The sequence below is a fragment of the Gopherus flavomarginatus genome, chromosome 5, assembly GCF_025201925.1.
Source record: "Gopherus flavomarginatus isolate rGopFla2 chromosome 5, rGopFla2.mat.asm, whole genome shotgun sequence".
Taxonomy (NCBI): Eukaryota; Metazoa; Chordata; order Testudines; family Testudinidae; genus Gopherus; species Gopherus flavomarginatus.
The window spans coordinates 38,383,673-38,403,092 of record NC_066621.1 but is presented as its reverse complement, the minus strand read 5'-3'; the positions used below and the strand labels follow the sequence as shown (position 1 = coordinate 38,403,092).

Sequence of the window (19,420 nt, the reverse complement as noted above, 5' to 3'; positions counted from 1 at the left end):
TAAGCAGGTCACACTGTCAGCACTTTCTTGATTCTCTTATGTTACAGTTCATGGGCAATGTTATATTGACTATTGAGAGGCACTATTCCAGAATAAAAGTGATTTCATTTCAGAATAGGTACTCCACTTTGGAAGCACATTCTGGAGTAAAGTAACTTTTTTATTCTGGAATAGAATGTCCAGATGGGGAGCTATTGTGAAATAGTTATTCTGGTCAGTTTCCTTATGTAAACAATTCCTTTCTAAGGAATCAACCTCCAGGGTATTTTAAACTGACATTTTGCAACAAGCCTTTTTGTTGACATTCCATAACATTTGACTTAAAATGTTGTTTTGTTTTGGATACTGAAAAAGTTCAGTTTTCCTTTGGTGATGTTTTGGAAATTCCTCTTTTGGTGACTTTCTCCTCTTTGTTTTTTTCAATAGAGGAAGCAAAAAAGTGGTTGAAATCCCCCCCCCCCGTCCTCTTTTTTTAACTTCTTCCAACTCAGAAGAGTTGAGTGAAAAGTTCTTTTGAACTGAAAAGATGTGAAAAAAAGTTTTTTTTTTTAAAAAGTTATTAAAAGTGCTACTTTCATTAATTTTTAATTTCTTTTACAACTGAAGAAAACTGTGAACAAGTGTTTCATTTTATTTTTACTTTTCTCAACTTGTTCCTCATTTTTCTTCACTGGAAAAAGTGAAAAAAGGGAATTGGGGGGGTAACCATCCCAATGTCTTCAGTTTTCAAAAGCTGAAATGAAAGAATATAAATTGAAATACATTTAAATTTTTAATTTCAAATTACATTTTGAAATGCAACAATAAATCTCTTGTTTTGTTTCAAAGTGGCATTTCAAAACAAAACAAGTGGTTTTTTGTTTGTTTTTTTGCTTTAGTTTTGAAATGCCCCACAGAAAACCAACGTTTTCCAATCAGAAAATTTAAAAACTGAATTTTTCCTGTGGAAAGATCCAGGGGACAAATTCTGGTATTCTGATCCAGTCTATATAACACTTTCTGCTGTCGTTATCTAACAGCTGACCTTAAGCAGCACTGAATATCTGCAATGCCCAATGCAGTGAACTAGAACTCTGAGTACTCAGTAGTAAAACTGGGTAGAAAACGGTTCCCATCTGGATAAAATTTTTGAAATTTTGAAATTTTTCTTGGCCCAAATTGGGATGAAATGTCAAAATCTCAAAACATTTTGCAAACTGAAAAATTTTAATTATTTTTCATTTGGGTCGATCAAAACATTTCATTTTGATTTTTACCTTTTTAAATTAACATCTTTTTGCTATTATTAGCTTAAATTTATAAATGAAAAGTAGTTTTGCACTGAAAAAATAGATTTTTTTTTGTTTGAAAAATAAAATTCTAACTCTTTTGTCCCAAAATTTTTCAAAACAAGAAGTTCCTCAAAACCACCCTTTTCTCACAAACCGTTTTGGTTTCAGTGAATTGGCATTTCCACACCAAAAAAATTTTTTTTTTTTGCTGAAAAATTCCTGACTAGCTCTAGTCAGTACCACTCAGAATCCAGACTGGTAAGGAACACTTCTCAAATTTGAGAGGTAAGCTTGGTTTTGAATGAACAGATAGGGATGTAGCTAGACATAACATTCTGTGGAAACATTTGTTATAATAATACTGTAAGCTCAGGTTAATATAGCAAAAAAATAAAATAAAATAAAAATGCATCTTTAGCATTTGCACGGTATGCAGTAGAATGAACCTGGCAACACACATGAGAGGTGGATTCTTGCTGGAGCTGTGAAGGGAACAAGGAAATCTGTTACATTTATATTGTCCTAGAGGTGTGGCTTTCCCGTTGTGGCACCCTGAATCCTTCCTGGTGGGTTACAGAATGAGACATTTTAAGATCCAAGCAATGGAAGCGGTGGGGTACCGGAAGACAATTGGGATACTGAAAGGGAAGGGAGATCAGTGAGATCTTTCTTTTATGACATGATCCTCAGAATGAAAGAGCTGGATGACCACTGCCATAAAACCAAAGAAGATTTGAAAAAAGTTGCGATTCTAAACAGCAGTAACCCTGGTGGTCCTAAGCTCTTTATTCTGCAAGTCCTGAAGGCTGCTAAGGATTTGACTTTCCCTCAGAAATATGTTGTTTGAGAGCATCAGCAGTGGCTGAAGAAATCATTCTAAGGACCTGGAAATCAGCAAAGAAGTCAAGTGCTAAGGGCTGGTCCATAAAACATGTGATCTGGATGGGATAATACAACATGAAAGGAGAACAAGTGAGTTTTTTCAGGACACAGAGGGGCCAAGTTCTTGGTGGAAGCCCAAGACATCAGGGGTTACTGAGGGCTGAATGTTGCATTTACATGGAGATCATGGCATCGCTGCTCTGTTCTGGGACAATCAGGATATCATATCTCTAGTGGGTTTTTTTTAATATCACATGGTGCCCTGTATGTTCCATCACGTAATAGATGTGTTTATATCTGGCTACAGAATCTGTTACCTTCTATCCACAGCCAATTGCTTACTGCTCTCCTTTACTGCAACACAAATTAAAAAAAATATTAAACAGACCCCCAACTCTCTGCCTTGGTGCAGTTAAGTTGTGTGAGGAGACCAGGGGGCAAAGACCAAGAAAAAGGGATGGATCAGCTTCTACTCTATAATCCTGTTGACTCCCACTGTCTTCCCCATCTGTCTTGTTTGCCTGTGCAGATGGGAGGGTTTGTGGAACTCGAGGAGAGGTGTGAGCAGGACAGAAGGATGGCTTTGGAGCTTGCTGTCTTGTGCTCCGGTTGCAGAGAGTTCCAGGGATCACAGGAGAATTTGAGTGGGGGGGAGCTGGGTTCAGTCTCATTCCGGCTCCTCCCCTTTTACTGACTGGTGAGTTTGACGGGCCAGGGAAGGCGTGTGTGGGTCAATTTGTTTTCACCGTCCTTATACAGGCTGGAGTGTTTGGGAATCAGGGGAGGGTTTTGGGGTACAGAAAGAGTTAACTCCTGCCTTCTAGTTTTGGGGGAAGGGAGGAAGTTCAGGGGTAAGAGTCCATGAGGGGATTCTGTGAGGAGGGTCCTGAGACAGGTCATGGGCTGCAGTAGGTTACAAACAGAAGAGTTTGCGGGGAAAATCAAGGGATACTTTGAGCATTAAAGCAGCTCTCATCTCTCAGTTGGGGGACTCAGGAATAGTGGTGTCTGGCTCAGCATTTGCCCCTATCCCCTAGACACAGAAGAGTTGTGGGGGTAAGGTGGGCTGCATGAGATGAGGCTCAGAGTTGCTCCCTCTGCCGTCCTGCCTGGGAAGGTGAAGGAGTGGCCAAGGGTCCATGTCGCTGTGGCTCCAGTGCGGGAAATCTCCATCGTGTTCTCAGTACACCTCGGGGGTGGGAGGAGCAGAGCTGGCCTCTGCTCCATCACAGCACCTGGGGAATAATCAGAGAACAGAATTCACCTTCCCATCTCATCAGGATCACACCGAAAACCAGCATTTGGCCCCTCCCCACCTCCACCTTTTCTGACTAGTTTATCCAAGGGAGGGTTAGAATCCATTGGTGGATCAACATAGAGGTAAAGCGCTGGACTGATCCAACATGGGCAATGAATTCCCCTTTCCCCAAGGAAAGGAGTCAAGGGGATCTGATTTTGCTCCCACTGAAATCCCTGGACAAACCCTCCTTGACGTCAACGGGGTTCAGCTGGTGGCTCCATTGTCAGAGCGATTGGGCAGGAGGTCTCTCCAGGGCTAAGGGAAGGGGAGTCTTTCTGCTGATGTCAATGGGCTATGGATCAGGCCTGAGATGAGCACTGTGTGTGCGTGGTTGCTCCAGGGTTGGAGGGCAGGGAGTGTGTCTGGGCTCCAGCCTCACCATCTGCGTGTAGTCCTGCTGTTTCAAGGCCTTGTATCCATACACCAGGGCGGCGATGGCCGTGCACAGCTCCAAGAAGCAAAGCAGGATGAATGTTGAGTTAATCCCGTGACTCAGAATCTGTGGGGAAGAAAGCCCAGGGGAAGTCATCCGGCAACCCCAGTGCACAGAGCCACCTCACCCAGGGGGAGGCCTGTGCCCCAGTTGAGAGGTGTCATTACTACACAGCGAGGGGGTAGGGGCTGCCTGAGCTCTCCTCTCTGCCATATGCCCTGATAGGGGGCAAGTCATGGCAATGTGGCCCAGCCATCCAGTGGCCAGACATACTATGTGTTGGGTCCTGCTTGGCATTGACTAGGACTCAAAATTGACTGCATTAGGCAGTGACTCTCCCAGTACAACCAAAGGGAATCCCTTCTCCTAGGGCTGAGCTGGGCAGAGCCTGTCTTGTTTCCCTGCCCCTCCTTCGTCTCTGGCTCTTCTCCTGCCCCTTGTTCTCACTCACTCTGTGAAGCTCACCAGAGACGCTCATTGCTTTGGCAGGACCCTGGGCCAGGTCACACCCATGGGGTCCCAGGTAGATTTCAGTGACCCACCTAGCATGTTTGAGGGAGGAGGGTTTGGCAACAGGGTGGAGGGCAGGAAGCAGGGGGAGTTGTGTTGGATTGGGGCAGGCCAAGGGGGCTGCAGCTTCTCATGGCACAATATGGGCCCTGCATTAAAGCATAGTTTCTGTACTGTTCCCCTCACTACGGCCATTGTGATGGCTGCCATACCAGGAACTAAGCTTGGAGCCTCTGGAGTGTGGTGTATTGGAAATGGTGTTAAAATTACAAGCGCTCACTTTATATTGTCGGGGATCAGCCACCATCTTAGCTAGCCCCTGGGGGACCCGAACGGGGGACCCCTGAGAACCAAACTATGGAGTCTTTACAGGTTGAGCTAAAGAACCAGGCTCTCAAGTGGCTGCTGTGCACCAGGTGCTATGTGGTCCCATAACAACCACACATTGACCCTACACCCACTCCTGAGCTTCCTCCCATAAGGCTGTACAGCTGAGTGACCCAGTCCCCATTCCGGGCTACATACTGATGGTATAATTATACTGGCTGGCCAAGGAAAAACTGGTTTCTTTAAATCTCAGGGTGCTGAGTTGAAGCAGTTCTCAGTGTGGGCCCCATCTAGCCCTGGGGCAATGCTGCTGTTGTGGAGGCACCCCGTTAAAGAAAGAGCCCGTTCCTAACCTCTCCCTACTTATTGACAATTGCAAGCAAGCAAAAATCATGAGTCAGGCCTCAAAGAATTACAAGTTTGGTGTAAAAATCATGAGCTTTAACCCCCCAACACACAAATATGGGGTTCATTGTATTTGCCTTTCAGTTCCTCACAGCCAGAAACCTGGAGGAACCTTTCTTTTTTGTTTTGTTGTTTTAAACGGCAGCTGAGAGTCCCAACTAATCAACCTAATCCAGGAGCTGGGGCTTTAAGAAAAACACCAAATATTGTGCAACTCAAATAAATCTGCAAGAGTTGGCAGCACCACTTGCATCTGAGCCTCTCAAAGGGTTTCACAAACATTATGACAGCCAACCCACCTGAGAAAGGCACTATTAGCCCCATTTCCTAGATGGGGAAACTGAGGCACAGAGTGGGGTTGCAGAGCAAGTCAGTGACAGAGCTGAGGTCTCCTGACCCACCCTGTTCTAGTGAATAACTATTACAGCTTTCTGGTCCTCTTGTTTGATTGAAACCCCCACCCCCACCCCCAATCAGGTGCTGAGTTTCTTTTCTCATGTTGCGGAGCCAGTGGGTCCTGAGAGGGTGATCCCAGGTCCCTTGGTGTGCTAGACCCAGTCAAGCCCCTGAAAAGAGGCTGTGGATTGCTGCAGGAGTGAGGGGCATGGAAGAGGTACCCACGTAGACATTTTGGGAGCAGTTCAGCGGGGTCATTTTGCCGTCCTCATGCATGCTGCACCACGGGATGTCTTGGCCGATCTCCACGCTGTGAATGATCATGGCTGTCAGGGTGGCCAGGATGACCAGGCCGCTGATAATGTAGCAGACTTTCACCTGGATCAATCACAACCAATTAGAGGAGAGCAGGGCACAACATCTATCATCATTACAGCACTCACCGAGATTAGCACCCCAGTGCGATGGTGGCCCTGCAGGCACAGCAAGAGACAATCTCTGCCTCAAAGGTCTTACCATCCAAACAGACTAGGTAGAAAGAGCTGTTATAACTCCCATCCCCTGCCTCCCGCTCTACAGGTGTGGAACTGGGAAACAGAGATGTTAGGTGCCTTGCCTGAGGTCAAATCTGTGTCAGAACTGGGAAAAGAAGCCATCTTTCCAGATCCCCAGGCCAAAGCCTTAACTACAAAGCCATCCTCATGGCACGTTTATAATAAGGGTGTAATCTCTAAAGGCTCTGCTGTCTGCAGAGGCAGGTGACCAGTTTGTGTCCAGTTCCTCTCACACAACACAAGTAACAGTTTGGACGATGAGCGACTCTATCACATCCGGACCAATCAGCTGAGGCACCTGAGCCGACAGTCCATGTGCTGAAACAGCTGGGGCTGCGTGATCTACATGGGGGAGCTCTGGGGTCTGGAGTGGACTCCCCATGCTGGTCTACAGAGTCTGAGCACATTGACTTGGAGGACGCAGCGTATCTGTTCCAGCAGGGGGCGATGGGGCTATATTGTTATGCAGTTGTGATATTAAAGTCCTAGGCCCCATTTTGTGAGGCTCAGAGCCCCATCAACTCCCAGCAAAGTCCATGGGCTCAAATCTTCATTCTGGCGGATGCAGGAATGGAGAGGTTAGGCAAATGTGGTTAAAGCCACCCTTGCACATCCCAGCCCCTAGTGTAAGGGTCCATCTACACAGCAGCTGGGAGGTGTGACTCCCAACTCGGGTAGACGTGCGCATGCTAGCTCTGCTCGGGCTGGCACCTAAAACTAGCAGTGATGGCCAAAGCAGCGCAAGCCAGGTAACCTGAGTATGTACCTAGGATCCTGGACAGGGTTGTACTCGGGGCCACCACCCGTGCTGCCATGGCCACGCTGCAGAGCAAGTGCATGTTCGTCTGCCTGAGCTGGGAATCCCACCTCCTAGCTGCAGTGTAGAAATGGCCTGAATTAAAGCAGGCTTAAGGCTTTGGAAATTTGCGTCCAGGCTACATAGGGCCTCCTAGGTGCCATCAGCCGCTGTGGCTAGCTGGAGTGCCGCCACGCACTAATCCCACTCCCATGAACGAAAATGCTTGGAGGATATTTACCAGCCGGACGCTTTCTCTTCTCTCAGTCTCCACCAGCATGGATCCTGAGGACACGAGCTGCCCAGGGAACAGCAAATGGGGAAGAGTCATCGGCAGGTTCCCATCCCACTCAAAATCACAAGCACGTTGGAACTGGGTGGAATGAACCCCACAGGATTATGGGCCACAGAAGTTCTGTCCCAAAAGATGATACAAGATTGGGGGGAGAGATAGCTCAGTGGTTTGAGCATTGGCCTGCTAAATTGAGGGTTATGAGTTCAATCCTTGAGATGGCCATTTAGGGATCTGGGGCAAAAATCCATCTGGGGATTAGTCCTGCTTTGAGCAGGAGGTTGGACTAGATAGCCTCCTGAGGTCTCTTCCAACCCTGATATTCTATGATTGTCACTAGGATCAAGGTGTAAAGAGACCCAGTTTCAGGAGATTAAGGGTGGGATTGAGGTCTCACAGGCTCTCAAGTCCCATCTCATAGGACTCCCACTGCAAAGCAACCCAGAGGAGCTGGGATTTTCCCAAGTTCTCAGAAGCCAAAGGCTCATTGTCTGGCACCACAGTGCAATCTGCTGGGCATTTCCACATGGCAAGGTGGCTGTGAAATTTTCCAGATGGGATTTGATTTTCCTCCATGTCACCATCTGGATCCATCACTTCCATGACAGATGGACAGGACCTTACAGCCTATATGCACAAGTAACCGACCCTGAGCTTGGGACTCAGAGAGAGAATCACATGAGCCTCTTGATCTAAGAATAAGGGCCAATTTAGTCCCCTGCTGATGGTTGCATCAGTTTAAGTAGTCTTATGGGGCGCTGCCACTAGAGAGGGGGCAAAGATCTACCATCTCCCAGACTAGGGTGTGTATACAGTGGAGCCTGATTGAATGTAGGGGTGAATTTCCATCGTATCCCAGAGGAGTTCTTCCCTGCCAGAGCTGGGGCATCTCTGTCGCAGCAGTGATTGGGGGGTGAAATCTAGCAGACTGAACCCCTTCCTCACACCAGCCTGGGGGATGGATCTGATCAGGGGCACAATTGGGGCAGAGCAATGTCATAGGGGTAGAGTTGCCAGTCTGCCGCAGCATTCAGGGGTCTCTCCCATGTTTCCATGAGCCTCGTTTGCAGGCCTGCAACCCAAAATATTTGTGAGTGCTGATGACGGCATGCTGGCCCAGGATGGTGCACATCTGCACGCTGTGACCCTGCACCATGGGGGGCCTGATGAAGTTGCCACAGGTTGAGCAAACGGACCCATCCTAGGGGGAGTGAGTCCACCTTGAAAGCATTTGCAGGGTCATCACCATCTTCTCCTCCCTTCCCAAGGGCTCAGTGCATAGCACACTCCCTTTTATTCTGATAGCCTGCCTGGCTATGCTCATTGTCTTCTGTGCCGGAGTCTAGGGCATATCCCAGAGCAGATTTGTTGAGATATGCCCCTGCTTCCCCCGAAACTGGATCGAAGAGCTGAGCTCCTCACTATCGGAGCTGGCTGTGCCTACCAGCAAGCCGATCCAGAAGTAGACTCCGCTGGCTACGGTGAGGGCTGGGGCTGAGGATTCAGTTATCATCAAGGCAATCCCAAAGGAGATCTGCGTGAAACCAGATATGATCTGTATGGCCTAGAGGGGAAGAGGAGATGGAGCTGGTGTCACTTATACACAACATGTGCGGCAGCATTACCATGATCTATGGCATCACTGTTATCACCATAGTCACTACCACTGACATCATTACCTCCATCACCTGCCATCAACCCATCACCTTGTCAGCATCATCACGCCCACCATCATCATCCCACTAACCCCATCACCCTGCCAACCTCATCACCCCCACCATCATCAACCCAACCAACCCCATCACCCTGCAAAGCCCATCACTCTGTCAACATCATCACCACCATCAGCCTCACCAACCTCATCACCCTGCCAATGTCATCACTGCCACAAAACCCATCACCCTGACAACTCCATCACTCTCACCATCATCACCGCCATCATCCCCACCAACCCCATCACGCTGCCAACATCATCACCTCCACCATCATCCTCATCACCCTGCCAACATCATCACTGCCATCAGCCCAACCAACCCCATCACCCTGTCAACATTATCACCCCCATCAACCCAACCAGCCCCTTCATAGAATCATAGAATATCAGGGTTGGAAGGGACCTCAGGAAGTCATCTAGTCCAACCCCCTGCTCAAAGCAGGACCAATTCCCAACTAAATCATCTCAGCCAGGGCTTTGTCAAGCCTGACCTTAAAAACCTCTAAGGAAGGAGATTCCATCACCTTCCTAGGTAACCCATTCCAGTGCCTCACCACCCTCCTAGTGAAAAAGTTTTTCCTAATATCCAACCTAAATCTCCCCCACTGCAACTTGAGACCATTGCTCCTTGTTCTGTCATCTACTACCGCTGAGAACAGTCTAGAGCCATCCTCTTTGGAACCCCCTTTCAGATAGTTGAAAGCAACTATTAAATCCCCCATCATTCTTCTCTTCTGCAGACTAAACAATCCCAGTTCCCTCAGCCTCTCCTCATAAGGCATGTGCTCCAGCCCCCTAATCATTTTTGTTGCCCTCCGCTGGACTCTTTCCAATTTTTCCACATCCTTCTTGTAGTGTGGGGCCCAAAACTGGACACAGTACTCCAGATGAGGCCTCACTAATGTCGAATAGAGGGGAATGATCACGTCCCTCAATCTGTTGGCAATGCCCCTACTTATACATCCCAAAATGCCATTAGCCTTCTTGGCAACAAACTTACACTGTTGACTCATATCCAACTTCTTGTCCACTGTAACCCCTAGGTCCTTTTCTGCAGAACTGCCATTTGGTCCCTAGTCTGTAAGAGTGAATGGCATTCTTCTGTCCTAAGTGCAGGACTCTGCACTTGTCCTTGTTGAACCTCATCAGGTTTCTTTTGGCCCAATCCTCTAATTTGTCCAGGTCCCTTTGAATCCTATCCCTACCCTCCAGCATACCTACCACTCCTCCCAGTTTAGTGTCATCTGCAAACTTGCTGAAAGTGCAGTCCATGCCATCCTCTAGATCATTAATGAAGATATTGAACAAAACCGGCCCTAGGACCGACCCTTGGGGCACTTCGCTTGAAACCACCTGCCAACTAGACATGGAGCCATTGATCATTACCCGTTGAGCTCGACGATCTAGCCAGCTTTCTCTCTACCTTATAGTCCATTCATCCAGCCCATACTTCTTTAACTTGCCGGCAAGAATACTGTGGGAGACCGTATCAAAAGCTTTGCTAAAGTCAAGGAATAACACATCCACTGCTTTCCCCTCATCCACAGACCTAGTTATCTCCTCATAGAAGGCAATTAGGTTAGTCATGCAGGACTTGCCCTTGGTGAATCCATGCTGACTGTTCCTGATCACTTTCCTCTCCTCTAAGTGCTTCAGAATTGATTCCTTGAGGACCTGCTCCATGATTTTTCCAGGGACTGAGGTGAGGCTGACTGACCTGTAGTTCCCTGGACCCCGCTTCTTCCCTTTTTTAAAGATGGGCACTACATTAGCCTTTTTCCAGTCATCCGGGACCTCCCCCATTCGCCATGAGTTTTCAAAGATAACCCTGTGAATTCCATCACCGCCACCATCATCACCACCATCAGCCCCACCAACGCTATCACCTTGCCAACATCATCACCATGACAATGTCATTAGACCTACCAACCCCATCACCCCACCAATGTCATCACTGCCGCCAACCCCATCACCGCCATCATCCCCACCAACCTCCTCACCCCTATGAACCCCATCACCCTGCCAACATCATCACTGCCATCACCCCCACCAACCTCATCACCCCTGCCATCAGCACCACCATCAGCCCCACCAATCTCATCACCCTGCCAATATCATCACCCCATCACACTGCCAACATCATCAGCCCCATCATCCATCACTATCATCCCGGCCAACCCCATTACTTTGCAATTATCATCATCACTCCCACCATCTCCACCAACATTATCACCATCGCCCCATCACTCTGCCAGCATCATCACCGCCATCACCCCCAGCATCAATGCTAACCATCGTCTTTACCATCCCAGTACCGTTATGAACAGCAGCAGCAGCAGCATCCCCACTGCTGCCACTGTCATTATTTTCTGTTTTATCCCCTCCCCTCCACGGCCTGGGGAATAAATTGCGACTTCCCATCACATCGCCACTTCAGACCTCCATTCCTGGAGGAGCTCATCTCCTAGTGACCCACAGTGTCTGAGACACACACGCTAAGCTGCAGTCCTTAGGTCAGCCCCAGACCCTAAACGTATCAGCAGAATGAGAGCAGATGGGGGAAATCAACGGGGTTGAGGCACCAAAATTATCCCATGGAGATAAATTCTCTGCCTTACATCGCCTGGCTGGCCAGCATTTTTCTGGGCACACGGGGAGCTGTTTATGCCTTTGGATGCCAGGGAGCTGTTAAGCTAGGAAACCTTGCAGCTGTAGCACTTCCTGGTGTGCTCTTGCCAGCTCTCATCAGCTAAATGGGGTTCAGGCTGTGTTAATAGCACCATGGAAGGTTGGTGATGCAATAGGGGTGTTCTTCACTTGGGGTGAGCTCCAGAACTGCTCCCTTGGGAAAGTGGGGCAGTTGCCTTTTGGAGCAGAGATAAAACCAAGGTCACTCCTGGTCTTTTAAGATGCCAAAGGGGGAGGCTAGACCTGGCATCCTGGCTCATGTAATTACGCACTGCCTTCCCCAAATTTCCCTCCTGCTGTTTCACTTGCATATGGCTGCAGCACAGTTGCTGTGCGTCACCCCAGAGGTGTCTGCCTTTCAGTGGCTGGAGGAGCTGCAGTGTGGAACTTTTAGGGCTGCAAGGGGCTATGTGACCATGCAGTGAGGGGGTGACATTACAGTTCAGCTGGCGCTAGCTGGGCCCCTTGTTGGGCCATCTTAGCAGCCAGGCAAGGGCTGAATGTGCAGGGTGCAGGTTCCAGTTCTGAGCCACCCCACCCCCCAGTGAAGGGTTAATTCCTGCTTGTCTAGACCTCACCCACAGCATCCTTGCAAGTGAAGGGAAGGAGAGTCCATTAGTCTCCCAGAGAGCTGAGGGGAAGGGCCCAGCTCCCCCTCGCTAAGTGCACTGTGTGTGTGTGTGGGGGGTCACTCTCAGTTCCCCTTCGTTTGTCCAGCAGAGATGTCAGACATCAGATCCTCACCCCCAGTGCCTTGGGCTGTGCCTTCCTGAAGCCTTTGACCTGGGCTGAGCTGGGATGTGGTGCCACTGAGTGCAGCTGTGCAGCCCGGGGGTCAGTCTGTGGGATGACCTCTGTGACGACCTTCACTCCCCCGGATTCTGTCACCGTTGCTGCCATTTTGGTGCCAGCTGTGGAGAGAACAGGGAAGTTGGAGTCAGCAGCAGGACAAGGCTGGGGCAGGGGAATGGCAGCTCCCCACTGTGGCAGTCAGGCAGAGGGGAATCCTCTGCCTCCTGCCAATGGAATGGGACAGCTGGGGAATCTCTTCAGACAAATAGCCTATAGGGGAAGGATGAGCTTGCTATGGGCATCCCAGGCCTGCTCGCTAAGGAGATCCAGAGGAGAGACCCCAGGGCCTGCTGGCTAAGGGTATCCAGAGAAGAGATCCCAGGGGCCTGCTGGCTAAGGGGATCTCACAGGAGAGACCCCAGGGGCCTGCTTGTTAAGGGGATCCCAGAGGAAATGTCCCAGGGGTCCGCTCTCTAAGGGGATCCCAGAGGAGAGTCTCCGGGGGCCTGTTGGCCAAGTAGATCCCAGGGAAGAGATCCCAAGGGTGAGCTCACTAGGGGGATCCCAGGGAAGATCCTAGTGGCCTGCTTGCTATGGGATCCCCAGGGAGAAGTCCCACGGATATTTGATGTACAATGATCCCAATGGTTTACCCCTTAGGGTTTCCAGAAGGAGTCGGGGGAGGGGTGACTCCCAGGCTCCACTGAAAGGCAGTGCAGGGGCTAATGAGGCCAGTCCTGTGGCTGCATTCTGTGGGGACAGCAGGTCAGATCCTGGCCCTTGTCACGTCCCAGGCACCTGGAAGTTATGAGGCTACCGGCTTCGGGGAGTGGGGAAGGAATCATAGGGCAGGTAACCCCACCCTGGGTAGACTGCCGTGAAGACTGGTGGACTAGTAATACGAGTAGGTTCCTAGGATCCAGGGCAGGCTTGGACAGCTCACATTGAAACCTGCCACATCTTCACTGCAATTTTTTTCCATGCTAGCTCAGTGAAAGCTAGTGCGGGTATGCCACAGCGCTGCAGTCAGGCCTCTGAGAGGAGCACAGACACACTCAAAGATTGCTTCATGCCAAGCACGTGGGTTACTTCCCGTCATTCTCCCCGCCCTGGCAAAGGGAGAAGAAATTCCAGGGGACATAGATAAGGGAGTGGGCGGGGGTTAGAGAGAGGAGGCCAAAGCAGGGAAGGAGGATACCCTCCATTTGCTGGGAGAAAGCAGGGCCTGGGGAACAACAGAACCAAACAGAGATGAGGGGGCAGGGGAGGGGGTGAGAAATGAAACAACAGGAAGAGAGAAAGTGAGAGGGAAAAACAGAATGGGTTTGGAGGGGAAGATAGAGTAGAAAAGCTATAGGGAGGGAGACGGAAACAAAGGGAAGGACAAAAAGTGAGGAGGAGGGACAAAGTATTTGGGAGACCAGATCCCAAGGCTGTGCTCTTCATGGGGATCTCAGGGCAAGCTTCCTAGGGAGGGAGGGATAGAGTGAGAGATGCAGAGGAGGAGGAGGAAAGATAAGAGAGAAAGAGGAGAGGGAAAGAGAGAAGCATGTAGGGGAATAAGGAGGATGGAGGGAGAAATGAAGTGGTGGACTGAGAGAGACACAGAGAGAGGGAAATCGGCAGAGACACATTTTGACTCCTGCTGTTCAGGACTCTTGATGGATTCAAAACTACTACGATGCAAGTCCCCCTTGCCCCCCAACCTAACAATCACCCCCTAGTTCCTTAGGGATCTCCCTAGGGCCATCCTTAGGATTTATGGGGCCCTACACAGTATTATTAAACTGGTGCCCGTATGCCCGATGGCAGCCCGGGCTCTCAGCCAGGGGGTGGGAGGGTGCGGGGAGAGGAACGAGGCAGCAAAGGATAGCAAGATGCCCGACCTGCCTCACGGTGGCAGAGAGTCACAGTTCCCCACAGAGACCCCCACACCCTCTCCCTCACACAGAATGGACATGCAGAAGGTACCTAATTAAAAGCACTAAACTTGGGAATAAAAAATGAGAGTCACAGTTTTTTTTTTATATGCCTTGAAGTTTGTCAGACATATATTTGCAAAAACTTTGTAGTAAGGGCAAGTCAGCTGTCCTGCTGAATACAACATTAAATATTAGGGAATACATGATGCCGCTCTTCTCTGTTTTACAGTTTCTTAATCAGTATTTCTAAGCTGATTTCATATTTTAAATGTACTCTTAAACCTTCATAAAGTCATCATTCCAGACTACTATATAGTTAACTCACTGAAACAAAGACATTATTTTAAAATAATCAGTCACAGAGGTTTTGTGTGTTCATAACAATGTTCATTGCTTTTAGAAAAAGGGAACACTAATTTACTTTGCGTGATCTCCATAACAATACATGTTTATGAAATTTTACCAACTTTAAAAAATATGTTTCCAAAGATTTTAGGCATAACAAAGGATTTTTATGTCTTACTAAGGTACTGATTTTGCTGGAGGGTTCTCTTAAAACTAGTTCATCAGATAGTTAGAAGTAAAGAAAGGGAAGCCTGCTATCTGGAAGGAAAGGGATGTTGTCTCTTTAAGGGCTCTCTTCAAGATGGAGGTGGAGGGGAGAGGGATAAAGGCAAGGACAGGAAGACTTTGGAAGCAAGGTTTTTTTTACTATAGTAATTAAAATGTATATTTTAGATAAGGGTGGTGTTTTGAAGGATTTATTTAAAAAACTATGTATCTGAAGATCCATGCATTTAAGGCTAAAGATGATTGTGCATCTAAAAGTCTGTGCAAGGATTTTTTAGAGATGTGGTTTTATAATCTTCACCAACTCACGAATGAAATATTTTTAAAGAAAATTTTAAACTAACTGACATGTTCTGAGTAATATTACAGTAACGCACAACTGTTTTTGTCAGTAAATTCAGAAACTGACAGTATATACCTGGGGGTTGGCAAATGCCTGTTAAATGGCTTGAATGGCTCTTTAACAGTTTCAGTGTTGGTGCTAATGGGTCTGGCACGCTGGAGGCTTTTTCACTTTTAAGTTACTAGATCCCCTCCGGAGGAAGAGTCACCAGGCTGCAGCAGCCAGCTGGGGGAGCCTGCGGGAAGGGTCAGAACAGGGATAGGAAGGGGGACGAGGTGGACACTAAGACCCAGTGGTGGCCAAAATTTTTAGGTGCCCTACGCAGCCATGTATTCTGCCTATGCCTATGGATGGTCCTGGATCTCTCACTCCCCTACCCCCTCACCAACCTAACAATCACCCCCCAGTTTCTTGGGGATCTCCCACTCCCCACAGCCCCCCCCACCAATCTAACAATCACCCCCCAGTTCCTTGGGGATCTCCCACTCCCCCCTATCAATCTAGCAATCTCCCCCCAGCCCCTTGGGGATCTCCCACTCCCCACAGCCCCCCACCCCCAGAGTCTCCCTGGCTCAGCGAGTGTTTGTCAGGGGGCTGACCCGCTGCCTTCACTTACTCTGCCTAGCTGCCTGGCTGCTGGGATGCCGTGTGTTCTGTTGTGCAAGCCTCAGGGTTCTCTCTGCCTTGGCAGCTTTCCCCAACTCGTTGGCTAGAGTCCAGTGCTGGGCGGGAATGCAGAGAGCCTGTCAGAGGAACTCATTGCCATTCTGGCAGCTCTGCAGGGACAGGAAGTTTGTTTGTGGACATTTGTGAGGGTTCCTCTTTCCTAAGTCTCCCATTCTGGCCTGTTTCCCAGAGCCGGGGAGGGAAGAGTGGGGTGGCGAGAGGGAGGATCAGTCCACCTCTTTGGATCTGGGTGCCTGTAAGAGAGACAACATGGACCGGAGACAGAGACCATGTGCAGGGAGAAAATAATGTGAATTACTTTGTATCTTCATGAAATATGCATCTGTGGTGCCCACAGCACAGCCCTGGGCACTTTAAGGCCCCTCTGTATCCCCAGTATATCTTTTATATACAGCATGGGCCCTGTGACCCAGGGAGCCCTTGATGCCAGCTGGTAGAGGGCACAGGGGAGCATAGGATTTTGCAGGGATCCCCTAGGTTGGTTACCTGCATAATAGCTCATCGAAGGGTGGCCTGTGAAGTCTCCAGCAAGAGCCAGTAGCCTACTGGTCATCACGGTCATTGTGTAATGTATGTACAGGTAATATTTAAAGAGTCACCTATCTATAATAAAAACGATGTTCTTAAGGTCTTGGAGTTAAAGCTGGTCACCAGGCAGTGACATACCTCAGAGACGTTCCTTTCAGACAGGAGGTAATAGACGCCTATTTCCCTGTCTGGCCATTTGTGTGTTGTATGCCTCTCAATGGATGTCTATTTGCAAACTAATCCAGATGTGAATTGAGAGGCTGTGAAATCTACAAGAGAGGAAATCTACAGGGAAAAACAAGCAGCAGGGGTGGGGGTGGCCTGTTGAGGAATAAAGATAAAGGATTGGCCTGGTGTATCTTGGTGTGCAAAAGACACAGTGAATTCTTCACCAAAGAGGCCAGCTGACTACATTCTTCTCATGAAAGGAGAGTCCCAGCCAGCCCAGCTGTAAAACTCTGCAAGGATTTTGGGCGAGCAACATTCTACAAGACATGAGAGTATCTTGTGAATTAAGTCTAGGTTCTAGAATGCATGTTATGATTTTGTTTTATATGTAGCCATTTGTTTCCAGTACTTCCACTTGCTACTATTGGGATCTCTCTGCTTTGGTAAATAAACTTGTATTTCATTTCACTATAAACAAATTGAAGTGGTGTGAATTGAACAGAGTGGTGATCTGAGGTGGAACTGGTAAGCTGGGCCATATGTCTTCTTTGGAAGTAGCAGATTGGTGAAGTCTGTGAGTGTCTAGAGGGCCAGGGGGTGGGCACTCCAGTGGGATGCTTGGAGGATGCCTGTTGCTAGCCTGTAGAGAGACTGTAGGGCCTGGAAGGCCTAGAGGGGAGTGATTGTGTTGCTTGTGGCTAATGGAGTTGAGGAGCTGACCCCCACCAGGCACAGACAAGGCTCCCTCATGCTAAGGGCAGGTGGTAACAAGATGCTTTCAGCCCTGGGTGACAGGCACACTTCCTTCACACAGCCCTGGCAACATGCCTCAGCCCTGCCTTGGAAGGCATGGCTGCCTCTGGGGGTGAGCAGGACCCCTGCATGCCCTTGTCCTCAGCCTCATCTCCTCATAGCACCATGGCACCAGTGGCCTATGGCTGACAATGGTCGGAATCTCCAGCAGAAGCTGTGGGGTTTTGGGAAAGCTGCTCAGGAACTTTCCTTGGGAAAATGCCCTTTTTGCATAGTCTGGAGTTTTCAGCAGGATGGCTCCCAGGCTGGCCGGCCTTGAAGACTCATGTCAGTTTCACTGCCTGAATTTCATCTGAATTTCAGAATGTGAAATTGACAAAAGCCATCCCAGAGGGGCTACCCAATTGTAGTGCTGCCCCAGCTCTCAGCCTCCCCACCTCCTCCCCAGCTGTGGAGCCTAAGAGGCTGAATGCCCTGGCTGGCTCTCTGCTTCTCCGGAAATGGGGGAATCAGGAAGGTTGAGTGGCTAGGCTCAATCCCTTTCTGGCTGCTAGAGCTAGGGGCCAAGGTGAGTGGTGGGGCTCTTTATCTGTTGCAGCTGGGGGAAGGATTTTGTCAGTTTCACTTTCAGAAACTAACCACTGTTTTCCAGGTGGGCAGCTGAAAAACTCCAAAGGAATTTTACTTGAGATCCCTCCCTGTGAACAATGGCACATGTTTGTCTTTTCCTCCTCATTTGGAAATTTTTCAAAAATGCGACATTGTCCACGGAAAGGGATTTCCATTTTCCAGCTAGCTATAGGGAATATGTCTGTGTCTAGTTACCTTTCGCTTGGTGTTATGGCCACGATTTGTGACTGTAATTGTCCTTGTGAATTAGATCATCCATCTGGTGTGTGAGGAGGAAGCTATGTTTGGGAAATGGGGAAATCAAGGCTGCTCTGGCCCCGTCAGCAATGAGTGGCTTTCCCTGTTTGAACAATGGGGTTTTGAATGGAAAGAAGAGGGGAAGCTGGAATTCCTTCCTCTCCCTGCTCCCCAATCTTGGCCCATGTTTTAAAGAGCTGCAGTTTTTCTCCAGCTGACCACCTGACATGGCGTCAGGAAAAGTCTGCTTTTAAAGGAGACATGCTCAAGAAAGGAGAGCCTGTTCACTGCCAGAAAGACAAGACATTGCTGGAGGCATCCGGACAAGAGGCACCTTGCTGTTCCTCTAGGACACTGGCCAACGCCGCAAGGACTCTCAGGAGGAATGAGAACTCCAAGGAGGTAAAGGTGGTGAACTGCATTTAGATGTTCATTGTTTTGTCTACGTCTGAATCTCTCCTGTGCTGTCTAAGACTACAGGGTCTGTGTTTAAGAAGTTCCTTGCAAAGCTTGTATTCCTTGCTTTATCTGCCATGTGTCCTCTAAGAGTTAAACTTCTGAGTGTACATGGGGGCAGAACTCTGGGGACAGCATGCACAAGCTACTGATGGGAGGTCTGTGGGGGCTCAGCACTGCTCTCGGGGTGGAGCGCAGTAGGACTGTGGGATCTCACAGGCCAAAAGGGGCACCAGAGAGGACACCTGCATCCCGGGAGTGTGCGTGAGAGCTCAGAGCTAGAGACCGTATCAGGAGGCTGCTCAGAGCCAGCAGGCTTGAAAGCACAGGGAATCCTGACACTGGGTCCAATAGAGCTGACTAGTGATCAGCCACTAGAAGGGAACTCAGCCAGGGCTGTAACAGAGGCCAGAGATGATTTCTTTGCCTCCAGCAAGCCATGGTGGAAATCCCAGGGGGAGGGCCTGACATGTGGAATGGGATAATTCAGTTATCTCCATAAGGCTAATCCAGTTGTGTCCTGATGAGAGGATTTTCCATGTAATATGATGGATAGGGTGGCTCTGATCTACGGATGTTTCCCTCTTCCTGCCATATGACTGGGCTCATGGTGGACAGGTGAGGATGCGCGTACTATTTCTTTAACTCTGCAGGAGGAAGCCTAGCAAGAGAGTTGAGGTTAGGGAACTTAGATGCATTGCAGTGAAGCAATGGGAGGGACAGGGTAGCTGTAGGGAAGATATTGCCTCCCTTAGTCTAACACAAT

General features: G+C 49.0%; 1 protein-coding gene across 2 annotated transcripts; it reads right to left on the bottom strand.

Annotated features, from left to right (window-relative positions):
* Positions 1-759: 759 nt before the first annotated feature.
* Positions 760-16,343, bottom strand: LOC127052603 (uncharacterized). Of its 2 annotated transcripts, XM_050956464.1 has the most exons (7): positions 15,812-16,067; positions 12,313-12,479; positions 8,611-8,730; positions 7,116-7,172; positions 5,750-5,902; positions 3,833-3,952; positions 760-3,388 (listed from the first exon to the last, which is right to left on the bottom strand). In XM_050956464.1, the coding sequence occupies exons 2-7, from the start codon at positions 12,466-12,468 to the stop codon at positions 3,380-3,382; spliced, it is 615 nt and encodes a 204-aa protein (XP_050812421.1). In that variant the 5' UTR covers positions 12,469-12,479; positions 15,812-16,067; the 3' UTR covers positions 760-3,379. The 2 variants fall into 2 exon arrangements, with proteins under 2 accessions (XP_050812421.1, XP_050812422.1); XM_050956465.1 differs by lacking the exon at positions 7,116-7,172 and having other exon boundaries at positions 15,812-16,343.
* Positions 16,344-19,420: the final 3,077 nt, after the last annotated feature.